The sequence below is a fragment of the Aspergillus melleus genome, assembly GCF_016097325.1.
Source record: "Aspergillus melleus strain CBS 546.65 chromosome Unknown contig8, whole genome shotgun sequence".
Classification (NCBI taxonomy): Eukaryota; Fungi; Ascomycota; class Eurotiomycetes; order Eurotiales; family Aspergillaceae; genus Aspergillus; species Aspergillus melleus.
Window position 1 is genome coordinate 1,751,789 of NW_025763377.1, and position 13,954 is coordinate 1,765,742.

Consider the following 13,954-nt stretch of genomic DNA (forward strand, 5'->3'; position numbering starts at 1 on the left):
GGGGAAGTGTCAAAAACATAAAGAATAATGGTGTTAATGCTTGCTTAGATGAAGATGATGAAAGATAAGCAACCCAAAGCAATCCAGATAATTGCCACATTGCTTGGTTGATTAGCCTGTCTGAGGTTGTTGTTCGTTGCGCATCACTTTGTATGTCAGTGAGTCAGAAAGATGAAGGGAAAGAAAGAACCAAAGAGGAAAAAGGAAATACATAGAAGGCCCCTGCCGACTTTGTGGCCTGTGGCTCCTTCCTTGTAGGCACGACTTACTTCCTGATCGCTATGTGATGAGTGCGGTGATTGATCATGTCTGTAGGAAGGAGACATCAGGGCGGATATCCCTAAATATACTTTGTATTTCACCCCACAAGTGGTCAATCATACTGAACACGAACTTTCGTTGAGCTCACATTTCGACCGTGATACTCATATCATCAACATCGGAACATTACCACTTCGTGGTGGTATGCCTCCATCTACACTGAGAAGTATGTGAGCACAACAATAACCCTTTCATGGCTGGTCGATGATGAGCCACGCAATTTCTCAAACTGAGCACCTGCAATGTCAGTAGCAATCAGCACTGGCGATAGTTGAGAAGTGATGGCTGGGTAGAGCTTCTATCTACACCTACCTATGACTGACATGCATATATCCATCCATCCACATCCATTCATGCGCTTATATGATCTTTCATTTCCCATATTCCCAATCCATTTATAGACGACCCTATACTCCCCATACCTAAACAGATACCCCCAAAAAGATACAGATCAAGCAAACAAATCCCAATCCACGATCCTCAACCTCCCCACTAACTCATCCACCAGTCCCCCAGCCAACTTCTCCTCCTCAGCCAACCCTCTCGTATCACCCGCGGCCTCAAACTCCTCGCGCGGCACATTCACAAATACCAGAACATCCGTTTCCTGCTCTTCCAGCCTCACCAACAGATAATAACAACTCGTCGTGCTCGTCAACGACCCCTCCGCACTCGACCCCGCCACCGCACCACCCGCACTTCCGGGATTCTGACCCCCTCGGCGCTGCGTCCGCGGCGATGTCAGCGTCGCAACGCCCTTGTATGCGCGCGCTTGGGGCAGGTTCGGCAGCGCCACGGACTGCGGCGGAGTCGTGACATTCAAGGTGTCGGACTCGTCGCACAGGTCGTGCAGATGGTACAGGACGGCGGCTTTGTCGGTGTCGTCGGCGGTGGGGTGCGTGGAGGAGGGAGCGGATGGGGAGGGGGTGTGGAAGGTAAGAGCGTCTTCAGTATCGACGCGTTGGTTGATTTCGATGATCTGCGACGTGAGGGTTTTCGGGGAGAGGAAGATTTCTTGGTGGTCGGGGACTTCGCGGAGGGTGCTGTTGTTTGATTTTGAATGGTTAGTTTGGTGGAAGACAGAGGAAGAAAATGCTCGGGTAGGATTAATAATGAGTCTTGTGTGTAGATCTATCGATCTATACCAGGATTCTAGATCCAGGCTCATGCGCGTGAAAGACATGCGATTAAAATCGATCGCGGTCGGACTCACCTTGAATCGATCCAGCCCTGGGGGATGACACCCTCAATGGCGGATCCGTAGAAGCCCTGCGTCACGTATGTAGCCATGTTCTACTAGCCAGATGAATCTGCAGTGCGAGAGTTGCAGGGGGGAAGAAAGAAAAGATGCGGCAGAATGACGTCCCGCAGTTCGGATGGCGGGGGTTTTGCGGCCGGGAGTTGATGCCCCTCATAGATGGCCCTAAGGTGTCGAGGTGTCAAGGGGTTAATCAGCCACAGATGAATCACCCACCATTAATGATCTACGTTAATTGTATCTACTGGGAATGAGAAGTATGACACACGGTTACATAAGAGAAGTTATATAGAGCCGGACTAGGCGTGGAGCTATTTCGGGAATGAATGATAGAAGACAGCTCAGCCTGACACTGACAGGAAGTTAAGGAAAGACCGCGGCATCAACTATGTGCATGCCATCAACTCCTCGATGTAACCATCCAACGCGATCAGCTTGAATCGATCGCCCCATTTGGCTCGAAATTCCTTCTTGCGATAGGCGTAGCTGGTCACTTGCGAAAAGCTCACCAGTTCCACATTCCACCCGCGCTGCAGCGCCCGCTCGACCATTCGCATGAACCCGCCCGAGTATTCGGCTTCCGCCGCATCTCCCGTCGCGAGCACGATGGTCGCCGGTTCATCGGTGTCCAACAGGCTTTCCAGGATCTTCAGGTGCAGAATTTCGTCCACAGCCTGCTCGACCCATCGCCCGGGAGGCACGTCGTTCGTTTCAGAACCACTGCCATCCTGAGCGCCCCGAGTATTCTTCCGGAACCGCAACTGACGGCGAGTTGGCTGTTTCACCTTCTGCACTCGGTCGAGGATATTCGCCTCGTAGCCAAGCTTCTCGCCCTCGTCAATCGCCGCGAACCGATCGGATCCCACCAGTACTCGTTTGGAAGCCGGCCTACCTCGCTCCAGTATCAGAGAAAAGTTCTGAAACGAGAGAGGCACTCGTCGGATGCGTGTCGTCACTGGTATGTTTCGTGATACTTTTACAGAATCATGAAATCCTACCATGATCTGCATCAGAGAAGACGGGGTCAGTCTAGAAATTATTTGATTGTGCTGAAGAACGCAACTTACATTGGACATGTCAATAAAGACATGGATAGGACGGGAGGCCTGTGCAGTGCGGCTTGGATTCGCAGAGCGACCAAGCTGTGCAACAGTCTCCGCGTACTCAGGGAAGTTGTGTAAAAGTTTGGTTAAAAGGCCAACCCTCCTTTCGGAGGATAATTTGTATGCAAGAGGCTGGACACGGATAGAGCCGCAGCTGGGAACATTCTTGATGCCCCTGGGAGTCAAGTCTTCATCACGTTCGTCATAAGATGATGGTGGTGTTTCGCAAGGCTTTTTGATAATAGGTGGTGCGTCCACCTGCGGAGGGACCAAAGACAGAACGCCCTTCCCTCCTGAGAAAGTCGGATCGAAGATACTGACATCAGAGTCTGCTTCCGCGCTGCTTCCCGGGGAGCTAGACTCGAAGGAATACGTATTCTGGGATGGTTGTTTGGATTTGCTGCTTCTAGCAGTAGATTTACCGGATTTGGCGGTGCCGGAACCAGGGATGGGCTTAGGAGGAGTCCGGGGAAGCTCATCACTGAAGCTTCCAACGTCCCTTGTCTGTGCCGGTCGTTTTAAAATTTCAATTCGTGGTGATCGCTGATATTGCTGCTCAGCAGCAACCTTCGGGGCCGGATGTTCTCCGTACGCCCCAGCCTCTGTCTTGACAGGGGTGGAGGTAGGACCCAAAGCATTCCAGAGAGTGCTGAAATCGCCGAGTTTAGGGGAGCTATCGGGTTGAGAAGCCACATCGTTGGTTTGAAGGCTCGGGTGCTTCACGATGTTCTTAGGCGTAGAAGATCCCGAGGTGGATGGACTCCGGCGAGACTCATGGTGGCGAGAGAGGCCGGTCTGGTAACCATCGCCGTAGGTGGGCGAACGTAGTAGGTTAATCACCGGAGTGAAGTCCCAGTTCGAAGACGACGTAGACGATGATTGCATTGACAAATCGCAAAAACAGACTGTACTGTTATGGAATCAAAATCAAGGGATTCGCCGGGTGGCAACACTGCGGGGTGAAGTAATAGCAGGGAAAGATAAATCAATCAAACGAAAACGCGATATTATGTAGAAAAATACGAAGACGAATTTGCCGTAGAGCAGGTCAACATGATGGTCGTCAAGACCTAACAATAAGAGAGGGATGAAGCATTGAAAGAAGGATGCGTTGTAAGGTATGCAGAGTTGGCCGGGTCGGGCATAAGACGGGCAACAACGAAATGACTCCTGTGGCGGTGACTCAGATCTGCCCACTTCAACCGCCTTCTGCTTGGGGATAGTCACGCCACGCGCAGTACGCTAGTCCCGATGAAGAAAGGACGTCTTCGGCTTTCGCATGAACAGATAGTCCAGCAGATCACATGCTTTCATGTGACCTGGATGGTTACTCTAACCGTATTGAGTTAGATCGCGGTCATGACGACGTCATGGTCCAGGCTTGGCCTCGGCCGGCGCCATTCTTCACAGATCCCTGGTTGCAGTCAACTTCAGTCAGCTTCTCCGCCAACAGTGCTCGTAATGATGACGTGCATTGTCTGGGGGAGGTCGCCCATACTTACTGGATAGAGATGGGCAGTGCACTTCCAGAGTCGGATGGCGCAACGGCCTTGGTCTATCACTCAAGCCTGACGACGTCATGCATTCTAGGTCTGTGAATGGAAACGGTGATGGATCAGATATATAAACCCCCATCTCTCTGGCTTCAAACTACTTTTTCCCATCACTCTCATCATCCACACTCATCTTCAAACAAGCATTCAATCTACAATCTTCAAACCACTTCAAATCAATATCCACCACAATGTCTGACGCCGGTCGCAAGGATTTCTCTACCAGTACGTTATCCCGAGGTCAAAGCAGTACAGTACCTTGAACAGTTACTCATATATACATCCAGAGGCCAAGGAGGAATTGACTCCTGACTCCACCAAGTCCACTCAGGACAAGATCAAGGAGGGTGTCACCGATACCACCGACCGCCTTGCCCGCGGTGGTCAGACCGACGAGAGCAAGTCTACCACCCAGGAGGCTTTTGACAAGACCCAGCGTTCTCACGACAACCATGCCCACGGCGGCGCCACCTCTTCTGTGTAAGTCAGATGAAATACACAAGTCGAGATGTCATTGGCACTAACAAGCAATTGTAGTGGCGACAAGATCAAGAATGCTGTCGGTCTCGGCGGTAACTAGGTCAGGAGCCGCTGATACTGGCACACTTCGGGATATTTAATGGCGTTTATCATGGTCTTTCATGAATGATGATACCAGCTCTTTCCGGTGCACTTTAGGAATGATATTAACGAGACATTGATCTTCATCTCATATATTCTGTTTTCTCTGTAAAAGGCTTGGGTCTGATGTTCAGTTCAATTGTGGCCCACTAAGTTCTCGAACATGGAGTCCCGTCGCTGAGTGAGCTTGTCAAGCTCTCGCTCTAATTCCTTGTATTTTGCTCTTGCCCCCTGTATATCCTTCGGTAGATCATGAAACGCCAGGACTTTCGCCTCGAGTGCCTGAACCGTTTGCATGAGCTTCGTCACATCCCTCTCCTCGTCGGCCACTTCGTCCAACGTAGGCCCCTTGTTCCTGGTTCTTTCCAAGGAACCAATTTTATCACTGTACTCGGCAACCTTCGCGTTGAGCATCTTTGTGCTTCTCGACCACTCCGCTGTCAGGGCCGGAAGGTCGGGAGGTATCTCGTATGCTTTGTTAGATTTCAGCTCCTCGAGTTGTTCACGCAGGGTTTCCAACTCTCTCTCCAGATAGTTATGCAGTGTTTCAACCTTTGACAGCTGTTCCTGGATACCGAATTCTTCCCTGGTAAGCTGGATGATCGATTGGCCCAGGTCTCTGGTTTCAGTGCTCAGAGTCCCCAGCGCAACGGCGGACTCGGCCAAATCATTTAAGCTCTGGGCGCCGTGGTCGTCGAGGGACAGCTCCACTTCATCCAGAATTTCTCTTTTCTGTTTATCCTCCGCGTCTTCTCGGCGCTTGAAGCCCTGGACGGTCTGTTCGCGCGCATGGTGGATCAATGCTGCTTCTTCATCGGCTGTATCGTTGGCGGCGGCTAACGCAAGTAGAGTTCGTAGAGTATCTTCGTTTCGCTCGAAACTGGGGACCGGATTTGGGGCGTATTGGCGACTCAGCCAGGAGTTCACGTAGGCCCAGTCCTTAGCCTGGATGGCGGCTTGCCGTGCTTTGGCGGGAGAGACGAGGGGGCTATCCATTGATGCGGTGTGTACTCGACGAAGAGGAAAGCAAATATTTGAGATTCCCGATCGATGATTGAAAATATACAGATTGGAAAGCCAACCCCGAAAAGCCTCCTAACGGCCTTGTGCTGTAACCTTGTGGTGCCCCAGTGCAACGTACAAAGGAGAGGGTGGGAAAAGGCGGCGGGGAGATTCTCCGACTTCCTTTCCGCCCTCCGCCTTTATTGACCACATTTCGCATCCATCAGCTTCCGATACGCAACCGTCCCTCCCATGGCGAGCTATTTCCCTCCCGGAGCTACCTCCGGCCATGCATCAGCTCGCACGCCTTCTCCGGCCGGCACTCCGCTCTCGCCCCCGAACCAGCGTTCCAATGCCTTGTCTAATCGCCTGACAAGTGTACTCTCGGCCTCGTATGCGGACTCCGATATCCGCGACGCGCTGGAGACCCTCAGTCTCCGAGGGGTACATAATACCGCGGAAGTGAGGAGACAGCTACGGTTGGATGTGCAGAAGGAGGTGGTTGATAGCAATGCGACGATTGTGCGGGATTTTGGGAAAGTCGCGGAGGTAAGATCTGTCGCGGAAAATAACCGAGGACGAGGACGTCCACTGATATTGAGACTACCTGGCAGCAATTGAAACGAATTGGAACTGTGATCTCGAGCCTGAATCAGACATGCGACGAAATGCGCAAGCACATTGTCCTGGCGAGACAGGACACGACGCCCGTTCTGGAGGAAGCGTCGGCGTTGATGAACCAGAAGAAGGAAGCGGAGACAAAGCAGCAACTGCTCGATGCATTCGCCAAGCACTTTATCGTGTCGGATGAGGAGTTGATGATCTTGACTTCGGCGGAGGAGCCTATCGACGACCAATTCTTTGACGTGCTCGGGCGCGTGAAACAGGTGCACCGAGACTGTGAGGTTCTGCTGGGCGGAGAGAACCAGAGATTAGGCCTGGAGCTGATGGAGAAAAGCTCGAGGAACCTCAATTCCGCTTATCAGAAACTCTACAAGTGGATTCAGAAGGAATTTGGGTCTTTGAACCTCGAGGATCCCCGCATCAGTAGTTCAATCCGACGAGCTCTCCGGGTGCTGGCGGAGCGACCCAGTCTGTTCCACAGCTGTTTGGATTTCTTCGCGGAGGCGCGCGATTACGTTCTGTCCGATGCCTTCCACTATGCCCTTACCGATGCTGTGGCAGGCACCGCAGGCGACCAAAACGTGAAGCCCATCGAGTTCTCAGCGCACGACCCTCTGAGGTACATCGGGGACATGCTGGCCTGGGTGCATTCCACAACCGTGTCGGAGCGAGAAGCCTTGGAGGCCCTCTTCGTGGCGGATGGCGAGGAGCTCGCCCGGGGTATCCAGGCTGGACTGAGCAGTGAGCCATGGTCTCGTATCGACGAAAACGAGGAAGTCACATTCGACGGACACAAGGCTCTCAGCGATCTCGTCAACCGGGACCTCATTGGCGTTTCACGGTCCTTGCGGCAGCGCGTCGAGCTGGTTATTCAAGGCCACGACGACCCCGTCACTTGCTACAAGGTCGTGAACCTGCTGTCCTTCTACCGGGCGACATTCTCAAAGCTCCTAGGCCCCAACTCCAACCTGGCAGAGCTGCTCGAGACTCTGGAAAAGTTCACACTCAGCCACTTCGAGCATCTCATGCACGAGGGAGTCAACCAACTCTCAACCGACCACACTGCGCTGGCACCTCCGGATGATCTCTCCACACCTCAATTCCTTCTGGACGCCCTTGAGGCCCTGACCTCCCTCATGAAAACCCACGAAGCCTCGATCGGCGCCGCCGACGACAATTCTACCTCGCCCTCTGACAATCGCTTCACCCCCGTCCTCCGCGCCGCTCTCGACCCATTCCTCGACCTGGCCAAATCATCCGCCAACGACCTCCCAGACCCTACCAGCCGCGCCATCTACCTAACCAACATCCATCTGACCACCCGCTCCACCATCTCCGAATACCCATTCGCCAGCCCCACGCACCTCACCCCCCTCTCCGCAACCCTCTCCACCCTCCGCATGGATCTCCTCGAAATCCAACACCGCTACCTCCTGCACACCTCAGGTCTCCAAGTCCTATTGAACGCCCTGGAGCCATTCTCGCCCTCTTCTTCATCTGCTACTGCTTCCGCACCAACCACGAAATCCGAACACCCAGATCCACCTCCCAACATCGCCGACATCGCATCCCTCCCTGCCTTCCAGCCCGAAGCCCTCGTCGCTATCAGCCAGCAACTCGACGATTTCTTGCCGTCCGCGCTCATGGACGCGACCGATCACCTGAAGTATGTGCGCAGCGCGACGTTCGTGAAGAGCGTCACCGAGGAAGCGGTGGAGGCGTTCTGTCGGGATTTTGAGTTCGTAGAGGGCATGATCATCGGGGCGGATGAGGCTGTTGGGAAGATTGATGTTGTGAGAGCTGATGGTGGTGGTGAAAAGCAAGAGGATGATGGGAAGGAGGGTGTGGATGGGGAGAAGAAGGATACTGAGGAGGGGGATGATGAGATTGAGGAAGAAGGCGGGTTGAGGAGACTTTTCCCCAGGACGACGGGGGAGATAAGGGTTTTGTTGAGTTGAGAATTCATCTTCATCTTGATTGTAGTATGGAGGGAATGGTGGTTGCTTATGTTGTTTGGTTGTTGGCTTTTGGTATTTGGGATTCTGCCTGTACAGTGTACATAGTGTGGTTTATTTTCAGTTTATCTATGCTTTTTCCGCTTTCCACAATTGACGATAGATGATAGATGATCCTCAAGACATGAACTCAAACATGTCGAATCATAATCCCATACGGATCCCGATCACGCTCACTCACATCCACAAAACTCTCCGCATCCCCATACGCCTTCTGCAACGCGCCCACCACCCCCGTACTATCACCCTCCTGATCACCCAGGGCCCTGAGTCCCTCAGACCGAGTAACCTCCCACTCCTTCTGCACGGCATCGGCCAGCTTCTCGCGCATCACGGCATGCAAGTACCCGCGCTCAGTGTTCGAGTGCGCCAGCGCCACAACCACCGAGCCGCGCTCGATCGCCGCCAACGCTTCATGGTGGCTCAGCTCGCCGGTGAACAACAGGTCAGGGATCCCGCCGGGCGCCTTAAGCAGGACGCTAGATCCGGAACCCGGGCAGACGCCCACCGTGCGGATCTTCATGGTCTCCACGGACGCGGACTGCGGGATCGCAATGGGGATGCCGCCGGGGTGGCCGGTCCCTTGGGCGATGCGGTCCACGATGGCCGTGAGGGGCTGCGGCGCGTCGAAGGTGACGAGGCGGCCCATGCCGGCGGATTCCATGCCCTCGGGGACGGGCGCCGGGGAGGGGTGGATGGTGGTTCGGACGTGGGGTTGCGCGGAGGCGGGGCGGACGGTGCCCGGTTGGGGGAAGACGGGCTGGGAGTATTGGGTTGAGGAGGATTTTTGGGTAGAGGGTTTGGAGTCGGTGGAGGGGGCGATGGCGCCCGTGACGATGTCGCAGAGCCAGTCGGCCATGCCGCCGGGGGTGGCGTCGACGGCGGTGTGCGGGGAGTAGACGCTGATGCCTGCTTGGGCGAGTCGGAGGAGCGATTGTTGCTGGGAGTCGTTCAGGGTGAGGGATTTGAGTCCGCGGAAGATGATCGGGTCTGAGAAGGAAGAGGTCGTTGGTCAGTCGGCCTGGTAAGTGTATGTGTTGATATTGGTGGGGGGAGGGTGCATACGATATGCGACTACTACCGAGTCCTTGCGTGCGATGGCCTCGTCGGCAACAGCCTTGGTTAGGTCAATGGCTAGAAGGACGGAGTTTCTCTGTCTTCGTTCATGGTTGAAGGGCGCTTCGAGGAGAACTAGAGAGAAAGAATTGGTACGTCATCGACAGGGCAGACAGTAAGTAAAGACGCTCACATACGGCCTGTGTTGTCGAAGCTCTTTTCTGCGAGAGATTCGGGGTACCTTGTCAAGGTCAGTATTATATCACTGCAACGGTGCATGCGCCGTAAAGGCAATCATGCAGGCCGAGGAGAGCATACAGCTTCCGCATGGAGCTCACCACAGCCCGCGTATACGGAGACGAGGAAGCGGGGAACGAAGCGGCCATTGTCGAGTAGAGACGGGGAAGGTGACTGAAAAAGCGGTTCATAGAAGGTCGTAGGAGATGGAAAATATGGTCCAATTCCTTGAGGATAAATATCAAACTGTTGTTGGAGACGTTGAGGACGAACACCCCCACCCGATAGAATTAAGCAACCGGAGCTGACGCCACAGTTTCCCGCCACAGACGGCAGGTGACCAAATCACAGCCACGGCATTGTCAGCCTCAGGCCCTCCGCCGGTAACCGCCAGTTTACCGTACCGTAAAGTCAACCCGCAAGGCCGGATGATTAATTAATCATTATTCATTAATCAATCAATTGGTTTATCGAAGTCTCCCGCGCAAAAGACCGCAAACCAAACCTTCAACTCAACCCTGCACCACACGGCTGAAGATCTTCCGGTGTCATTCAATCCCAGAATATATAATCGCAACGACACCCTCTACCTACAACCACTTCCACTCACCCCTCGTTTCAAAAACCACGCTTAATGTACTTCCGCACCACCACCTTGTTGAGCAGAAGCTGCCGATACCTTCTCCGCACTCCCGTCCACCAGAACTCGTCGCCTTTTTCTATCTCTGCGCGCTCCTCCTCCGCCGTGAACGCTGCCATGGCGGATGCTACCTCCGGCGTTACTGCCGATTCGTTGAAGGGCAAATTGATCGAACAGTTGCAGGCACAGCATGTTGAGATTGAGGACCTGTCGGGTATGACATACGATCATGTTTTTTCCCTGTTCTTTACCTTGGGGACGGAGAATTCGGGGATACCCATGGAATTATATCATAGGATGAGAGAGCTAACGAAGCGGACATTATACAGGTGGCTGTGGCCAAGCCTTCCAAGCAATTATCGTTTCGCCCCAATTCGAAAAGAAGACCATGCTTGCTCGCCATCGTCTGGTGAACGCCGCCCTGAAGGCCGAGATCGCTGCCATCCATGCCTGGACGCCGAAGTGCTACACCCCGGAGCAGTGGCAGGCTCTGCAGCAGGGAAGTACCTAGATTTATTTCTATCTCTGGAAGGGATTGGGGAGGAAAATTAATATCATTTTTTTTTCTTTAATAATGCGGCTCGTTATAACATCAGAGTTGGATATGCGTGCTATTCAGTGGCATGCTCAGGCGTTTGGAAAAGGTTCCTCAGATGTATATGGCCTTGCGCATCTGACCATGGCATTTAATGATGCTGGAGGATGGTTGATGGATATAGAAATATAAAAGATTCTCGTGTCATTCATACTTTTTATCAGGTCGACGGTTCTGCTGAAGCGCTCAGTCCTCATGAATACTTCCATTTCTACTATAAAAGTTTCAAGCTTTGGATGTTTGATGGGTTACGGATGTACCAGGCTATTTATAGTGGAGCCCGCAGTCATAAAGCAGACATATCTGAGAATCCATTTTACATTACTGTGGTATCTTAATCGGCTCTGATCCCGCTTAACCCAGCACCTTCTCGGCAGCGGAGACTATAAATTTCCGGTTAGTCAGTTTCACAACAGTTCTTTCAGGAGTCTCAGGTCCATACCGTTAAGTCCGGCGTTGTCGGGCTCGACGAAAGCCTCCTTGACCTTTCCGTCCTCGACAAGCAAAGCGTACCGCTTGCTGCGCTGGTTACCGAAGATGGAGGCGCTGTCGAAGAGCACGTCGAGGGCCTCGGAGAACTTGGCGGTAGGGTCACCCAGGAAGCGGATCTGATGCGACCTTGTCAGTATGCAAAGATCACCTTGCGTTGCATTCCAGGGGACCGGTCACTTACACCACTCTTGCCGGTGGGGTCAAGGGCCGTGGCCCAGGCCTTGGTCCTGTTGACAGAGTCAGCCTATCTGGAATCTGGGTCTGACAGGGTAGACTGGAAACAAAGAAACTGCCCATCTCAGACTTACACAAACGGGTCATTGACTGCGACGACAAACACCTGGCCAGCTTCCTTCAGCTTGGGGTGGTTGATGTATCCCGGAACATGGCTGGCAGAGCACGCGGGGCCTGAAGAGGAGAAGATTGACGGTCAGCTGCTCGTCCGTCCAGAATTGATTTCTTTTTTCATTGTCGATTTTCTTTTCTCTCGCACGAGAATTGAACGGGTGATTACGCACTGAATGCGGCGGGAACGCCCACGATGACACCCTTTCCTTGCAGCTCCTTGGCCAGGTTGACCTTGTTGCCGGGGGAGTTCTCGACCAAGACGTCGAGATCGGGGATGGCGTCTCCCTTTTGAACGAAAGCCGGCGCGGTGCTGTGGAACAGCGATCTCTGCGACAGGGCGCGGGGGACGGCGGCGAAACGGCGAGCAGCGAACATGGTGGGACGGGAGTGAGGTAGGCTTTGGTGGTAAATGCGAGACAAAGCGGATAGATCCAATGAGCGATGCAGTAGGATGGAAGAAAGCTGAGCTTCGGTGACGGAGAGAGAGAGAGCGAAGAGAGGGTCGCACAGGTACCTGGTGGCTGGTGGAACTGCTGGCGCCGGTCGCTGTGGTTGGCGAGCGCCCGGAGCAGCTTCGGAGGATTATGTCGTCATCGTCCTTCTCGGCTGCAGCTCGCGCACGTCAATTTGCAGAACGTGAGCCCTTGGAGAGGGTCTGTGGACTGTGGACGGGTGGAATTGGAATGTGGATAGGATGCCACCTCAAACCTGAGTTGTCTTTGCTTATTTATTCATCGTTCTATTTTTTTTGTGATGTTTTTCCACATGGCCCAAGACAAGGTGAAGTACCGCCGGTTGTCCACATGGAACCTTGACCTAGCTTTGTGACATCTCTCGTCCCATGGGATGGGAGGGAGCTCAACCCGGCAGCTTGGGAATTAGCTCGAGTCATGATTCTCTGTGTCGGTGCCACGACCGTTGCCCCAAAGTAAACAGTTGAAATCTTGAAACAACCCAAATCCTTCTCCGTAGTTCGGAGGGGATGGCTTTTCGGCAGTTGTACCGGGGATGGATGAGAAGAGAAAGGATTGACATCGCAGTTGCAGTTGGCTTGCTCCACCCTTTACTAAATAATAGTGAACGGTTATCATAATAGTAAATAAAATTAATATTTGGTTACAGAATCTTAACTCTGACTCTAATTCTCTGACAACGAAATTTGCATGACCCTTCATAAACCGATCTCAAATAATAATAGTAACCCCCCTGCCCTTAGCGGAGGAAGGCAGTCCATGCCCTACGGAGTATGGCAATTATAGGGCGGTCCCCGAGATGTGGCGCGTCCATCCTTCCCCCTACTAAAATTAATCCAACCCATAAAATCTGAATCTGAAATCCAAAGCAGATGCCCGAATAGGAGAACAGAAAAAACAAAAACTGGCTAGATGGCAGATGATGAAAGGTGTACGGAGTCTTGGGCCAATCTATCTGCATCAGACTGAGTGTTCACTTGTTCAGTGTTCCTTCTGCGAAAGATTTGTAGGTGCATTTAATTAATATTAGTAACCGCAGTGAGTAGGATGTACCGTACCGACGTAGCGTCCCCAGCGTATCCATCCGGAGTAGTTAGTTCGTCCATAGTCCATAATCCATAGTCCATAGCATAGCCATACGGAGTGCAAGCCATTCGGTCAGACAGTAAGATGAACCCAAAGACTGAGATTCATGGAGACTCCAACTCTAACTCAGTCCGTAACTCAGTAACTGCCAGGTAGTTAACTGTACTCTGTAGAGTGGTACCTCCTGACTAAAACCCTGGGAGAAGCTTCGTGCCGGCCCAAACAGACCAAGTCTAGGAAACAGTCTAGCTGATCTGGCTCTCCACGATGATCACGAAGTACTAGTTAGCATCGTCAAAGGTAGAAAAGGTGGTCGCACTGCCCCTCCTCCCAGACCGAAGCAGCCTATCCCCATCCCTCTCTTTCCCCTCCATCGCCAGGCTTTTCCTGCATTGCATCTGCGCCGTCGAACGCACTGACATTCCCGAGTCCCGTAAAGTCTCGGTCGTGGGCATTGTTCTTTCTCTTGAAGAGTGTGAGCCTTTTCCATCGAGGTCTGAGGTCTCTTGTCTCTAGTCTCTCTATCCTTC

At 52.9% G+C, this 13,954-nt stretch overlaps 8 protein-coding genes across 8 annotated transcripts; 3 read left to right on the forward strand and 5 right to left on the reverse strand.

The window, feature by feature from the left end:
* Positions 1–772: 772 nt before the first annotated feature.
* mog1 (Ran GTPase-binding protein MOG1) lies at positions 773–1,611 on the reverse strand (the record flags this gene model as incomplete). The annotated part of the gene is made up of 2 exons (XM_046094396.1): positions 773–1,364; positions 1,535–1,611. The coding sequence occupies 2 exons, from the start codon at positions 1,609–1,611 to the stop codon at positions 773–775; spliced, it is 669 nt and encodes a 222-aa protein (XP_045950375.1).
* Positions 1,612–1,965: 354 nt separating this feature from the next.
* On the reverse strand, positions 1,966–3,567 carry LDX57_012647 (NYN domain-containing protein; the record flags this gene model as incomplete). Its single annotated transcript, XM_046094397.1, has 1 exon — positions 1,966–3,567. One exon carries the CDS (start codon positions 3,565–3,567, stop codon positions 1,966–1,968), a length of 1,602 nt encoding a protein of 533 aa, XP_045950376.1.
* A 777-nt stretch (positions 3,568–4,344) lies between these two features.
* Positions 4,345–4,952, forward strand: LDX57_012648 (heat shock 9/12 family protein). Its single transcript, XM_046094398.1, has 3 exons — positions 4,345–4,460; positions 4,523–4,715; positions 4,773–4,952. Exons 1-3 carry the CDS (start codon positions 4,427–4,429, stop codon positions 4,813–4,815), a joined length of 270 nt encoding a protein of 89 aa, XP_045950377.1. The 5' UTR covers positions 4,345–4,426; the 3' UTR covers positions 4,816–4,952.
* A 39-nt stretch (positions 4,953–4,991) lies between these two features.
* LDX57_012649 (uncharacterized protein) lies at positions 4,992–5,852 on the reverse strand (the record flags this gene model as incomplete). Its single annotated transcript, XM_046094399.1, has 1 exon — positions 4,992–5,852. One exon carries the CDS (start codon positions 5,850–5,852, stop codon positions 4,992–4,994), a length of 861 nt encoding a protein of 286 aa, XP_045950378.1.
* Positions 5,853–6,110: 258 nt separating this feature from the next.
* Positions 6,111–8,440, forward strand: cog6 (Golgi transport complex subunit COG6; the record flags this gene model as incomplete). Its single annotated transcript, XM_046094400.1, has 2 exons — positions 6,111–6,407; positions 6,473–8,440. The coding sequence occupies 2 exons, from the start codon at positions 6,111–6,113 to the stop codon at positions 8,438–8,440; spliced, it is 2,265 nt and encodes a 754-aa protein (XP_045950379.1).
* A 187-nt stretch (positions 8,441–8,627) lies between these two features.
* LDX57_012651 (Nif3-like dinuclear metal center hexameric protein) lies at positions 8,628–9,832 on the reverse strand (the record flags this gene model as incomplete). Its single annotated transcript, XM_046094401.1, has 3 exons — positions 8,628–9,487; positions 9,563–9,688; positions 9,751–9,832. 3 exons carry the CDS (start codon positions 9,830–9,832, stop codon positions 8,628–8,630), a joined length of 1,068 nt encoding a protein of 355 aa, XP_045950380.1.
* Positions 9,833–10,424: 592 nt separating this feature from the next.
* On the forward strand, positions 10,425–10,941 carry LDX57_012652 (uncharacterized protein; the record flags this gene model as incomplete). Its single annotated transcript, XM_046094402.1, has 2 exons — positions 10,425–10,644; positions 10,760–10,941. 2 exons carry the CDS (start codon positions 10,425–10,427, stop codon positions 10,939–10,941), a joined length of 402 nt encoding a protein of 133 aa, XP_045950381.1.
* Positions 10,942–11,379: 438 nt separating this feature from the next.
* LDX57_012653 (peroxiredoxin family protein) lies at positions 11,380–12,240 on the reverse strand (the record flags this gene model as incomplete). Its single annotated transcript, XM_046094403.1, has 5 exons — positions 11,380–11,408; positions 11,468–11,633; positions 11,699–11,744; positions 11,826–11,925; positions 12,036–12,240. 5 exons carry the CDS (start codon positions 12,238–12,240, stop codon positions 11,380–11,382), a joined length of 546 nt encoding a protein of 181 aa, XP_045950382.1.
* Between the last annotated feature and the right edge of the window lie 1,714 nt (positions 12,241–13,954).